The sequence below is a fragment of the Globicephala melas genome, chromosome 18, assembly GCF_963455315.2.
Source record: "Globicephala melas chromosome 18, mGloMel1.2, whole genome shotgun sequence".
In the NCBI taxonomy this organism is placed as follows: Eukaryota; Metazoa; Chordata; class Mammalia; order Artiodactyla; family Delphinidae; genus Globicephala; species Globicephala melas.
This window is the reverse complement of record NC_083331.1, coordinates 254,981-267,858: the sequence shown is the minus strand read 5'-3', so window position 1 is coordinate 267,858 and position 12,878 is coordinate 254,981. Positions and strand designations below refer to the sequence as shown.

At 39.9% G+C, this 12,878-nt stretch overlaps 1 protein-coding gene across 3 annotated transcripts in view; it reads left to right on the top strand.

The window, feature by feature from the left end:
* Nucleotides 1-12,878, top strand: part of CPAP (centrosome assembly and centriole elongation protein) — a 57,125-nt gene that overhangs the window by 1,775 nt on the left and 42,472 nt on the right. For all 3 annotated transcript variants that reach the window (XR_009559705.1, XM_030882772.2, XM_030882773.2), the window contains exons 2-4: nucleotides 5,684-5,897; nucleotides 6,330-6,839; nucleotides 7,556-7,679. Coding sequence is in view for 2 of the 3 variants with exons in the window: in XM_030882772.2 (XP_030738632.1) it covers nucleotides 6,396-6,839; nucleotides 7,556-7,679 (568 nt within the window). In the remaining variant the exon portion in view is untranslated. The remainder of the gene's footprint in view (nucleotides 1-5,683; nucleotides 5,898-6,329; nucleotides 6,840-7,555; nucleotides 7,680-12,878) is intronic.

Below are 12,878 nucleotides of genomic sequence, written 5' to 3'. Positions count from 1 at the left end.
CAGCAGATCCTTGTTGTTTACCTGTTTTATGTTTAGTAGCGTGTGTCTGTTAATCCTAAACTTCTGATTTATGCCTCCCACCCCCACCCCCTGCCAATCTACTTTGGTAACCGTAAGTGTTTTCTGTGTCTGTTTCTGTTTTGTAAGTGAGTTCATTTGTATCTTTTTTTTTTTTAGATTCCACATATAAGTTATATCATATGATACGTGTCTTTCTCTGTCTGACTTCACTTAATGTGGTCATCTCTAGGTCCATCCATGTTGCCGCAAATGGCAATTTTCCATTATTTTTTATGGCTCCTCCATTGTATATATGTACCACATCTTCCTTATTCATCTGTCAGTGGACATTTAGGTTGTGTCCATGTCTTGGCTACTGTAAATTGTGCTGCTATGAACATTGGGGTGCATGTATCTTCTAGAATTAGGGTTTTCTGTGGATATATGACCAGGAGTGGGATTGCTGGATCATATGGTAGTTCTGTTAGTTTTTTAAGGAGCTTCCTTACTGTTCTACATAGTGGCTGCACTAACTTACATTCCCACCAACAGTGTAGGAGTGTTCCCTTTTCACACCTTCTTCAGCATTCATTATTTGTAGACTTTTTAGTGATGCCATTCTGACTGGTGTGAGGTGATACCTCATTGTGGTTTTGATTTGCATTTCCCTGATGATTACTGATGTTAAGCATCTTTTCATTTGCCTGTTGCCCATCTGTATGTCTTCTTTGGAGAAACGTCTATTTAGGTCTTCTGCTCATGTGTTGATTGGGTTGTTTGTTTTCTTGATGTTGAGCTGTATGATCTGTTTTTATATTTTGGAAATTAATATCTTGTTGGTCGCTTCGTTTGTAAATATTTTCTCCCATTCTGCAGGTTGTCTTTTTGTTTTGCTTATGGTTTCCTTTGCTGTGCAAAAGCTTTTAAGTTTTATTAGGTCCCATTTTGTTTTTTTGTTTCGATTTTATTTTCATTACTCAGGAGACGGATTGAAAAAATATTGCTACAATTTATGTCAAAGAGTGTTCTGCCTGTGTTTTACTCTAGGAGTTTTGTAGTATCCTGTCTTACATTTAGGTCTTTAATCCATTTTGAATTTATTTTTGTATATGGCCTTACAGAATGTTCTAATCTCATTCTTTTACATGTAGCCGTCCAGTTTTCCCAGCGCCACTTATTGAAGAGACTGTCTTCTCTCTATTGTGTATTCTTGCCTCCTTTGTCATAGATTAATTGACCATAAGTGTGTGGGTTTATTTCTGGGCTTTCTATCCTGTTCCATTGATCTGTATGTCTGTTTTTGTGCCAGTGCCATACTGTCTTGATTACTGTAGCTTTGTAATATAGTCTGAAATCAGGGAGTGTGATTTCTCCAGTTCTGTTGTTTTTTTCTCAATATTCTTTTGGCTATTCGGGGTTTTTTGTGCTTCCATACAAATTAAAATTTTTTGCTCTAGTTCTGTGAAAAATGCCATTGGTAATTTGATAGGGATTGCATCGAATCTGTAGATTGCCTTGGGTAGTATGGTCATTTTAACAATATTGATTCTTTCAATCCAAGAACACAGTATATCTTTGCATCTTTTTGTGTTTTCATTTTCTTTCATCAGTGTTTTATAGTTTTTGGAGTACAGGTCTTTTGCCTCCTTAGGTAGGTTTATTCATAAGTATTTCATTTTTTTATGCGATGGCAAGTGGGGTTGTTTCCTTAATTTCTCCTTCTGACATTTCATTGTAAGTGTATAGAGATGCAACAGATTTCTGTGTATTAATTTTGTGTTCAGCAAATTTACTGAATTCATTGATGAGCTCTAGTAGTTTTCTGGTAGTATCTTTACGATTTTCTGTGTATAGCATCATGTCATTTGCAAACAGTGACAGTTTTACTTCTTTTCCTATTTGGATTCCTTTTCTTTTTCTTCTCTGATTGCTGTGGTTATGACTTCCAAAACCATGTTGAATAAAAGTGGTGAGAGTGGGCATCCTTTTCTTGTTCCTGATCTTAGAAAAAATGCTTTTCACTATTGAGTATGATGTTAGCTATGGGTTTGTTATATATGGCCTTTGTTATGTTGAGGGATGTTCCCTTTATGCCCATTTCCTAAGAGTTTTTATCATAAATGAATGTTGAATTTTATCAAAAGTTTTTTTCCGCATCTACTGAGATGATCATAATGTTTTTATTCTTCAATTTGTTAATGTGTTGTATCACATTAATTGATTTGCAGATATTGAAAAATCCTTGCATCTCTGGGATAAATCCCACTTGATCATGGTGTATGATCCTTTTAATGTATTGTTGGAGTTGGTTTGCTAGAATTTTGTTGAGGATTTTTGCATCTGTGTTCATCAGTGATACTGACCTGTGATTTTCTTTTTTTTGTGATGTCTTTGTCTGGTTTTGGTATCCGGGTGATGGTGGCACATTTAAATAGAATGAGTTCAGACGTGTTCCTCCCTCTGCAATTTTTTGGAATAGTTTGAGAACAGTAGGCGTTAACTCTTCTCTCAGTGTTTGGTAGAATTAACCCGTAAAGTCATCTGGTTCTGGACTCTAGCTTGTTGGGAGTTTTTTAGTTACTCATTCAGTTTCAGTACTGGTAATTGGTCTGTTCATATTTTCTTTTTCTTTCTTTTTTTTTTTTTTTACATCTTTATTGGAGTATAATTGCTTTACAATGGTGTGCTAGTTTCTGCTTTATAACAAAGTGAATCAGTTATACATATACATATGTTCCCATATCTCTTCCCTCTTGCATCTCCCTCCCTCCCACCCTCTCTATCCCACCCCTCTAGGTGGTCACAAAGCACCGAGCTGATCTCCCTGTGCTATGCGGCTGCTTTCCACTAGCTATTTTACGTTTCGTAGTGTATATATGTTCATGCCACTCTCTCGCTATGTCACAGCTTACCCTTTCCCTCCCCATATCCTCAAGTCCATTCTCTAGTAGGTCTGTGTCTTTATTCCTGTCTTACCCCTAAGTTGTTCATGACATTTTTTTTTTCTTAAATTCCATATATATGTGTTTATATTTTCTACTTCTTCCCGGCTCAGTCTTGGGAGATTATTGTACCTTTCTAAGAATCTGTCCATTTCTTCTAGGTTGTCCATTTTATTGGCATATAGTTGCTCATAATAGTCTCATATGATCTTTTGTATTTCTGTAGTGTTGGTTGTAACTTCTCTTTCATTTTTTTTCTTTTTAAGGAACGTAATGCAATCTTTTGAAATTTTTTAAAAATAAATTTATTTATTTATTTATTTTTGGCTGCATTGTGTCTCCACTGCTGTACCTGGGCTTTCTCTAGTTGTGGCAAGTGGGGGCTACTCTTAATTGTGCACGGGCTTCTCATTGCACTGGCTTCTCTTGTTGCAGAGCACGGGCTCTAGGTGCACAGGTTTCGATAGTTGTGGCACATGGACTCAGTAGTTGTGGCTCGCAGTCCCAGTAGTTGTGGCGCACTGGCCTAGTTGCTCCGTGGCATGTGGGATCCTCCCGGACCAGGGCTTGAACCCGTGTCCCCTGCACTGGCAGTCAGACTCTTACCCACTGCGCCACCAGGGAAGTCCCTCATTTCTGATTTTATCGATTTGGGCCCTCTCCCTCTTTTTCTTGATGAGTCTGGCCAGTGGTTTATCAATTTTGTTTATCCTTTCAGGGAACCAGCTTTTAGTTTCATTGATCTTTTCTGTTGTTTTTAAAAACCTTTTCTGGTTTTTGATGTTACAGAATGACCTTGTAGCTTGTCTTTGTTCTAAATTTGGATTTCATAAGTTTCCTGACGAGGTCGTTTAAATTCAGTCAGGGTTACTTGGTTGATTCTGATGAAGAGTTTTGCCTTTTTACATAGGTTTCCAACTCAGAAATAGTTAGAATTAGTTTGCTTACCACAGTTTAAAAAAATTATTCAGGAGTAAGAGATATCCAGTAAAGTGCCTTAATCTTTTTTTTTTTTTTTGACCACACCATGTGGCTTGCCAGATCTTAGTTCCCCAACCAGGGATCGAACCCTGGGCCCTTGGCAGCGAGAGTGCGGAGTCCTAACCACTGGACTGCCAGGGAATTCTCAGAGTGCCTTAATCTTAAGTGTACAGCCCAAACATATATACCAGTGTAGTCACCTCCCAGATACAGAACATCCCTAGCATCCTGAAGGCAGAAACCCCTTCCCAGGTGATACCAGCTTCCTAGACAGCCATGCTTCTGACTTCTGGACCTGGGAGTTTATTCTGCCTCTTCTCAAACTTCATACTAAGTGGAATCACACAGTATTCGTGTCAGACTTTTTTTTTTTTTTCGGTACGCGGGCCTCTCACTGTTGTGGCCTCTCCCGTTGCAGAGCACAGGCTCTGGATGCGCAGGCTCAGCGGCCATGGCTCATGGGCCCAGCCTTTCCAAGGCATGTGGGCTCCTCCCGGACCGGGGCATGAACCCGCGTCCCCTGCATCGGCAGGCGGACTCTCAACCACTGCGCCACCAGGGAAGCCCTCGTGTCAGACTTTGATTCAACTTTTCTCATCCATGTCGTTGCCTATAGCAACTGCCTATAGCAGTAGGTTTTTTTTTTTAAATGCCGTAGTAGCTGTGGTTGTCAACGTGTGATATCAGTGAGAAAACAAATCACGCTGCCGTTTGTTTTGTTTGTTTTGTTTTGTTTTGTTTTATCCCCAGTTTTCTCCATTTCAGTTAATGGCAACTCTGTTCTTCGAGTTGTTTAGCCAGAGAATTTTCAGGAATGAAGGAGAGGATCCCAGGACACTCTGTAGGTTGTGGTAGACAATAAAGGAATAGTAGGTTATATAGTCTGATAATACGAGGTTCAAAATTGGGGATTTTGATGGTAGAGGAAGGGAGAATAATCCAGGTCTAAAAAAGAACAATAAAGAAGGTACGTATTCCAAGGGTATGGGCTCCATAGGAGGAGGTTTTCTCAGGAAGGTGAGAGAAGAGGTTAAGAATAATAGATTTTGCTTGTGACGCACAGTGAGTGTTTGGCATTGGGATGCTTGGGACACGGAGACAGGATAAGCACATGCGTGGAGATTAGCGTGGCACGGATGAAGGGCGCTGACATAAATAGATTCCCAAACATAAAGACGTGAACCCTGGAGGAGTCAAGGTGGATAGTGGTGATGGGCTGTAGGAACTGGTGGTTTTCGGGAGGAATGGGGCATTGGTGGGGGCTTCCTGCAGATGGGAGTTATGAAGTCTGGGTGACTGAGTCTTATTCTGCCCCTCATAGCTGCACCACATGCACTTCTTCCACCGGGTCCTTAGCTTTTCCTCTAAGTGAGGCCTTTCTGTGCACCCCGTCTAAACTTGCAGTCTCCTACCCCCACATGGCTTTTGTGTGTATTTTCCCCACTAGACTCTGAGTTATTAACTGCTGTCTACCCAGTGCCTACAGCAGTACTGGGCACAGAGTAAGAACACAGTAAATGTTAGTTGCTTATCTGTTGCACTAGTCACAGAGTTACACTAGGAATTTGGTTGTTTTAGAGTATGATTCATACAGCATAGCTGTCCCGTGCTATGAACCAATGAAATTTTTATTGTTGAACATTGAATGAGCACAAACAATACTTTATAAAACTGAATTGTTTTCAACAATATAACCTTAGTTCTGATTTAATTTTAACTTACTTTTAGCAAACATTTATCAAGTTTCTTCTATCTCCCAGGGACGGATGGTGCTAGACAGTGGTGAATATACAGATACCTTCAAGGAACTCACAGCTTGGTAGATTATGAACACAGATGCGAAATACCACTAATAATGAGATGACGCCAAAGCAGTGATGTCAGAGACCTCTAGGGATGCAGATGAGAGACTGCCTGCTGGGCAAGGGGTTATAAGAGAGAAGAGGAGGAACGGACAGCAGCAGACAGTGCCAGGTGAAGCCATGGGGTGGTGGTGACTTCTGTTCTGGGACTAGGGAGAACAGGGTTCCCCGTATTGGGCAAAGAAGCAGTACTGGACTAGGGCCAGACGCATGCACGTGGTTAAAGTGGATATTGATAGTGGCCTATTTTTCCTTTGGTAATCAAATAACTTAGAAGATGCTTTAGCTCCCTTAGTTTTTGGTCAACTGATTGAGCACTTGTGTAAATTCATCAGTAACTGATTAAATCAGAAGGGAACTTTGAGTTTTGATCCCCTCAATTTGGGTATTTTAAAGACGTTTTAAAAATATGTAACTTACTGCCCAATTGCTTTGCTAGTTAAAGTGTTTCCTGTAAGAAATATTCAGTAGGTTTTTGTGCTGGGTTAGGTTTGGGTTGAATAACTTTAACTAATAATTTTTGTTGGCTGTCTTGTTTCTACAGGTGTTGGAAATTAACAGCTCTTCTAGCTTTTACATTATTTAAATACAGTAGTGTCATTGGACTAAAATGTTCCTGATGTCAGCCTCTTCAGAGTTAAACAGTGGGCAGAACTTCTTAACCCAGTGGATGACCAGTCCTTCTCGGGCTGGGGTCATATTAAATCGTGGATTTCCTATTTTGGAAGCAGAGGAAGAGAAGCGAGTAAATGTGAACATTTCTACCACCTTTCCTATTAACCCCACAGATTTTTCAAATAGCTTCAGCTTTATAAGTGAAGAAGATTCACTTCATGAAGAACAGAAGTTGGAGCCCAACAGCCCTTACAAGTTACAATCAGATAAATCTGAAACACAGAGAGTCTTTCCTTTGACTAAAGAGGGAACACAAATAGTGGCATGTCAGCATGCTCCTGGACACTGGGAAGATAACAAAAATGACTTTATTTCAGATCCTGTGAGTGAATTCAAAGAAGTGGCTTATAAAGACCCACTTTTTAAAAAGCTTGAACAGGTAAAACGGGATTTGACTTAATATGTATCTGTGTTATTGCACAGTTATTGCAGGTACGACGAAAGGTCACCTGTTCCAGGTCTTTTTGTTTCTTCCCCTGTACTGTGAAAGCCTCATAATACCATATTTTGCCTTTTGTTTGATATGAAACATTAAAGCATATTTAATATGTAAGATATAAATATAGCACTTACGGTAACATCTTTAGGTTTCTCCCTCATTTTGTAAAAACTAAATTGGAAATGGTTGACCAAATATTAGGGAAGAAAAGTTGATTATAAATGTACTGATACCTATCCTGTTTTAAGAGTCAAAGGATTCATGTGACTTGTTCTGTTTCTTAGTTGAGAGTTTAGTTTTGGTGGCAGATTTAGTTACTTAGAGATCCCTCTTTTTTTTTTTTTAATTTTTAGAACTTTAAAATTTTTATTTATTTATTTGGCTCTGCCAGGTCTTAGTTGCGGCATGCAGGGTCTTTAGTTGCAGCATGTGGGATCTAGTTCCCTGACCAGGGATTGAACCCGGGCCCCCTGCATTGGGAGCACGGGGTCTTAACCACTGGACCACAAGGGATGTCCCTAGAGAGCCCTCTTTGAAACTCTTTATTAGAGAAGATATGAGAAGGGAGACGGGAGGGATTAAGATAAATGTAAGGGGCAAAGGTCCATAAAGAAATATTAAGTTAGTTTAATCAAGTTAATTTTATGTTTAAAAAGCTGAAAGAAGTACAGCAGAAGAAGCAGGAACAACTGAAGAGGCAACAGTTAGAGCAACTGCAAAGACTCATGGCGGAACAGGAGAAGCTGCTCACCATGGTGTCTGGGCAGCATACACTCCCAGGTAGTATGTGCTTACGTAAGACCTTTGCTTAGTACAGCGATGGACAGTTACCTACACTTCCTGTCTTTCATTGTTTGACGGGTCATTTCTACCATTTCTCTATCATGTGTTGCAAACTCCAATTTCTTAAGAAGCCAAGCAGACAACTATGGAATGGTGGTGGTGTAATATAATTGGGATGAGGGATCTGTGCCATTCTGGAGCATGTGTGCCCTGCTTAAAGGCATTCATATTTATTTATAAAATAAAATTTTAAAAAGACCCAGCAGAATGAAAGATCCAGAGCTGAATTTGGCCTAGGGCTACTGGTTTACAACCCCTGCCTGATGAATGAAAAACTGCTCAGGGTCGTAAAGATGCGGATGTGTAGAAGCCATGCTGCTCAGCTAAAGAGCCGCACCAGAAACATCTTCTGTGGTAGTAGAGGACAGTTTTTCTGTTGTATACCAGGTCAGTTAATAGAAAGCATGATGTGCTTATCAGTGGGGGGAAAGCAGTGGAAATGTGATCCGGAGCAGTAGCTTTGAAAGTTTTTTGACCGTGCCGCATAGTAACAAAACCATCTTAAATGATGACTCATAATTTCAAAGAAATTTCATGAATCAGTTCTTATTGGTGTGCCTGGCAGGTAACAAGGATATTTTGTTTATTCTATTGTATGTCATTAAAAAAAAATGCCATTCATGATCTGTTGTGTCTGCTGATAAAATGGATTATGTCCCACAGTTTGAAAAACAGCGGTCTGGAGCAGTGTGTTTGCTTCTTGGGCTACCTTTTAAGAGACATGCTTTACTGATTCAGTAAAATGCTTGTTCTCTTCAGAGGTTGCGCTGGACATTGAGAATACAAAGAAGAAAAGATTGGCAAATGAATGTGCAGAGTGTGGCTGGATGGTACTCGGGGAGTGGTGGTAGTGCTGGTGATGAGAACTGTAGCAGATGAAGAGTGGTTTAGGGCATTTGGATGTTTATCTTAGAGAACATAGGGAACGTGGTATGTATCTTGAAATAATTGAGTGCCTTTATGGAATACATAAAAATAATAATCAAAATCATTTACAATAGCCTGTGATAGTTCTTAAGGTAGAAATAGCACTATGGTAGAGCAATAGGGAAGCAGATGTCAAACTTATTAATATAAGAACTACCTCCATGGAGTTATGAAACAATTGCTTTAGGGCCATTTTCACATTTTTTGGTTTCAGGACCCTGTAACACTCTTGAATTATTGAGGACCCCAAAAAGCTTGTGTTATATGGGCTATAGCTATTGATATTTACTGTGTTAGAAATTAAAACTTAGAAATTTAAAAACTAATTCATTTAAAATAATAACCAATTACATGCTATAAATAACTTTTTTTTTTTTTTTTGGCTGCGTTGGGTCTTTGTTGCTGTGTGCGGGCTTTCTCTAGTTGTGGCGAGCAGGGGCTACTCTTTGTTGTGGTGCGCAGGCTTCTCATTGCGGTGGCTTCTCTTGTTGCAGAGCATGGGCTCTAGGCTGAGCGGGCGTCACTAGTTGTGCACAGACTTAGTTGCCCCACGGCACATGGGGATCTTCCCGGACGAGGGCTCGAACCTGTGTCCCCTGCATTGGCGGGCAGATTCTTAACCACTGCACAACCAGAGAATAACATTTTTTAATGAAAAAAAATTTTCTAAAAAATTAGTGAGAAGAATTGCATTGTTTAATGTTTTTGAAAATCTCTTTAACTTCTGGCTTAAAGAACTCAGCTGATTCTCGTATCTACTTTTGCCTCCCATCTCTTCAGTTATGTTGATTTGGTTGATGTATGTGAAAAAAAACCCAGCCTCACACGGACATGTAATTGGAAAAAGGGGAGAGAAGTATTTTAATAGGCTTTTCAAATAATTTTGGTTATTTCTTTGATACTGCACCAAACTCAACAAGTGGTCGTTTCTTAGCGGTTATTCACAATATGGAATCTGAAATCATATTAGTGAATTTTCATGCTCTATTACATTAAAATATATTAGAACGTCTTGCCATTTTTTTCTTTAAAAATAAAGATTATTAAAAATAATTACTGCATTAATTAAAATAGATCTCAGTTTCTTTTTTTATTTGGCTGCGTCGGATCTTACTTGCGGCACACAGGATCTTCGTTGAGGCATGCGGGATCTTTTTCTCTTCGTTGCAGCACTCGGGCTTCTCTCTAGTTGTGGTGTGCAGGTTTTTTTCTCTCTCTAGTTGTGGCGTATAGGCTCCTGGGCATGAGGGCTCTCATTGAGGTGTGCGAGCTCAGTTGTTGTGGTATGTGGGCTTAGTTGCCCTGTGGCATGCAGGATGTTAGTTTCCCGACTAGGGATCGAACCCGCGTCCCCTGTATTGGTAGGTGGATTCTTTACCACTGGACCACCAGGGAAGTCCCTAGATCTCAGTTTCTAAAGTATCATAAAATTTTAGGAAGTTTCTGAAAGTCAGAATCATTCAAGGTCAGAATGATTTATTCTTGAAAGTAATTTTGAGTATGCCTGTAGATGTTTGTATAAGCATAAAAAAGGGTGTGAAATCGTACATGAATATTAATAATAGTTACTCCAAGGGATTGATACATTGTTTTTTCTGCTGTACGCAGGCCTCTCACTGTTGTGGCCTCTGCCGTTGCGGAGCACAGGCTCCAAACGCGCAGGCTCAGCGGCCATGGCTCACGGGCCCAGCCGCTCCGCGGCTTGTGGGATCTTCCCAGACCGGGGCATGAACCCGTGTCCCCTGCATCGGCAGGCGGACTCTCAACCACTGCGCCACCAGGGAAGTCCAGGGATTGATTTTATAAGAAGATGTGGACTTATGCAGATTAACTTTATACTTCGAACTATTTGAGTTGCCAAAATAAGCAAGAATTACTTCCACAATTTAAAACATCAAATTAAGTGAAATGAATAAATAAATAACAGTAATTACAAACCATACCACTCAATGGGATGTTATATTATACCTTTATGCATTCTATGAGTGATTGGAATAAACTGAGTGTACATTTCCTTCAAACTCTGGGATCATACAGTTCTAAGTAGAATGACAATAATCTCTCTTTTATTTGCTGTACCCAACCTGTATTTAATTTCCACACCTGGAGTGAGGTTTGTTGAGCTCCAGAGTCTGGGTCTCTACTGATATCTTACTCTCTCAGGTGCACATGGCATAAGAGAAAGGTCACATTAAAAGATAAAGTCATAGGCAGATCATCTAATTTCTCAGATAACACCAAGAGCAGGGATTCCAGAAGGAAGTCACAGAAACTCAGGAGTTAATCATCAAACTGTATTTGGCAAAGCACTGTGCATTTATCCTTCCATAAGGCAAAAAGAAACGAAACTTTTTTTTTAGCATCTTTACTGGAGTATAATTGCTTTACAATGTTGTTTCTTTCTTTTTTTTTAAACATCTTTATTGGAGTATAATTGCTTTACAATGGTGTGTCAGTTGCAGCTGTATAACAAAGTGCATCAGCTATACATATAAATATATCCCCACATCTCCTCCCTCTTGCGTCTCCCTCCCACCCTCCCTATCCCACCCCTCTAGGTGGTCACAAAGCACCGAGCTGATCTCCCTGTGCTATGCGGCTGCTTCCCACTAGCTATCTGTTTTACATTTGGTAGTGTGTATATGTCCATGCCACTCTCTCACTTCGTCCCAGCTTCTCTTTCCCACTCCCCGTGTCCTCAAGCCCATTCTCTATACAAGTAAAACTTTTAAGTGATGTTTTCTGGGAACAACATTTAAGTTAACTGCCAGTGATCAATAATTTTTTTTAATATAAAAAATACCTGAACTTAACACATACATTTTGAAAACTTACTGTGCCTTTCAAAACATTTTATATAAACCTGGTAGTAAATTATTATGATTATTTATTCTTTCATTAATTATCTTGGCATTTTGAATGGATTTTTCATCACCTTTGGTTTGGTAAAACCAAACCATGCATTGGTTATTTGGAAAATAATAGTTCCCTGAGTTATGTAGGTTTTTAAAATATTGACATATTTCATTATAAAAATTTATATCCATTAATACTACCACAGATCTCATCATAACTGTATTATAAAGTTGTCAAGCTCATGGCGATGGACATGTTTTCCAACATTCTCATTTTTACTTGGAAGTTCAAATTTTATCATTGGCAACGAATATTGTCAGCTTCTTTGAAGTAACTGGCTCACTTGTTTCATCTTTGAGAAAATGCCTGCCAAGTACTGAGGTTTAAATCATTCATTGTTTGTCATTCATTCTTTCAAGTAAAAATGATGTTCCCGGGCTTCCCTGGTGGTGCAGTGGTTGAGAGTCCGCCTGTGCGTCCGGAGCCTGTGCTCTGCAAGGGGAGAGACCACGGCAGTGAGAGGCCCGCATACCGGAAAAAAAAAAAAAAATGATGTTCCCTGAAAGAAGTGTCTAGTTGAGCTTAGCAGATTTTTTTTTGTCTGCGCCACGAGGCATGTGAGATGTTAGTTCCCCGCCAAGGGCACTCTACCCCCCTGCGTTGGAATCTTGGAGTCTTAACCACTGGCCTGCCAAGGAAGTTCCTCTAGTTGAGCTTGTAGCTCAAAAATTTCACAGTCCATGTCTTGGTTTACGGCAGAAGTGATTTATGCGTACTTCTCATTTTGTCCTATAGAATGTTCATGTACTCAGGCTTAAAATTTAATTTAAAAATTTAATAATTTTTGCTGCTTTATCTAGAACATTCTTAAGTAAAACTTTTTTTTAAGGTTTTTTTAAAAAAATTATTTATTTTTGGCTGTGTTGGGTCTTTGTTGCTGTGCGTGGGCTTTCTCTAGTTGTGGTTACTCTTCTTTGCAGTGCATGGGCTTCTCATTGCGGTGGCTTCTCTTGTTGCAGAGCATGGGCTCCAGGCGTGCGGGCTTCGGTAGTTGTGGCTCATGGGCTCTGGAGTGCAGACTCAGTAGTTGTGGCGCACGGGCTTAGTTGCTCCGCGGCATGTGGAATCTTCCTGGACCAGGGCTCGAACCCATGTCCCCTGCATTGGCAGGTGGATTCTTAACCACTGCACCACCAGGGAAGCGCAGAACTGTTCTGTTTTGGTTTTAAACTGAGAGTACATGGCGGTGACGAACACAGTGACTGCTAGCGCAGTGGGTGCTGCTCTACTGCTTTTGAATGGAGTTTCCAGGAGGTTTCCATTTTGCCTTTGCAGCATCAGTATATATGTCAA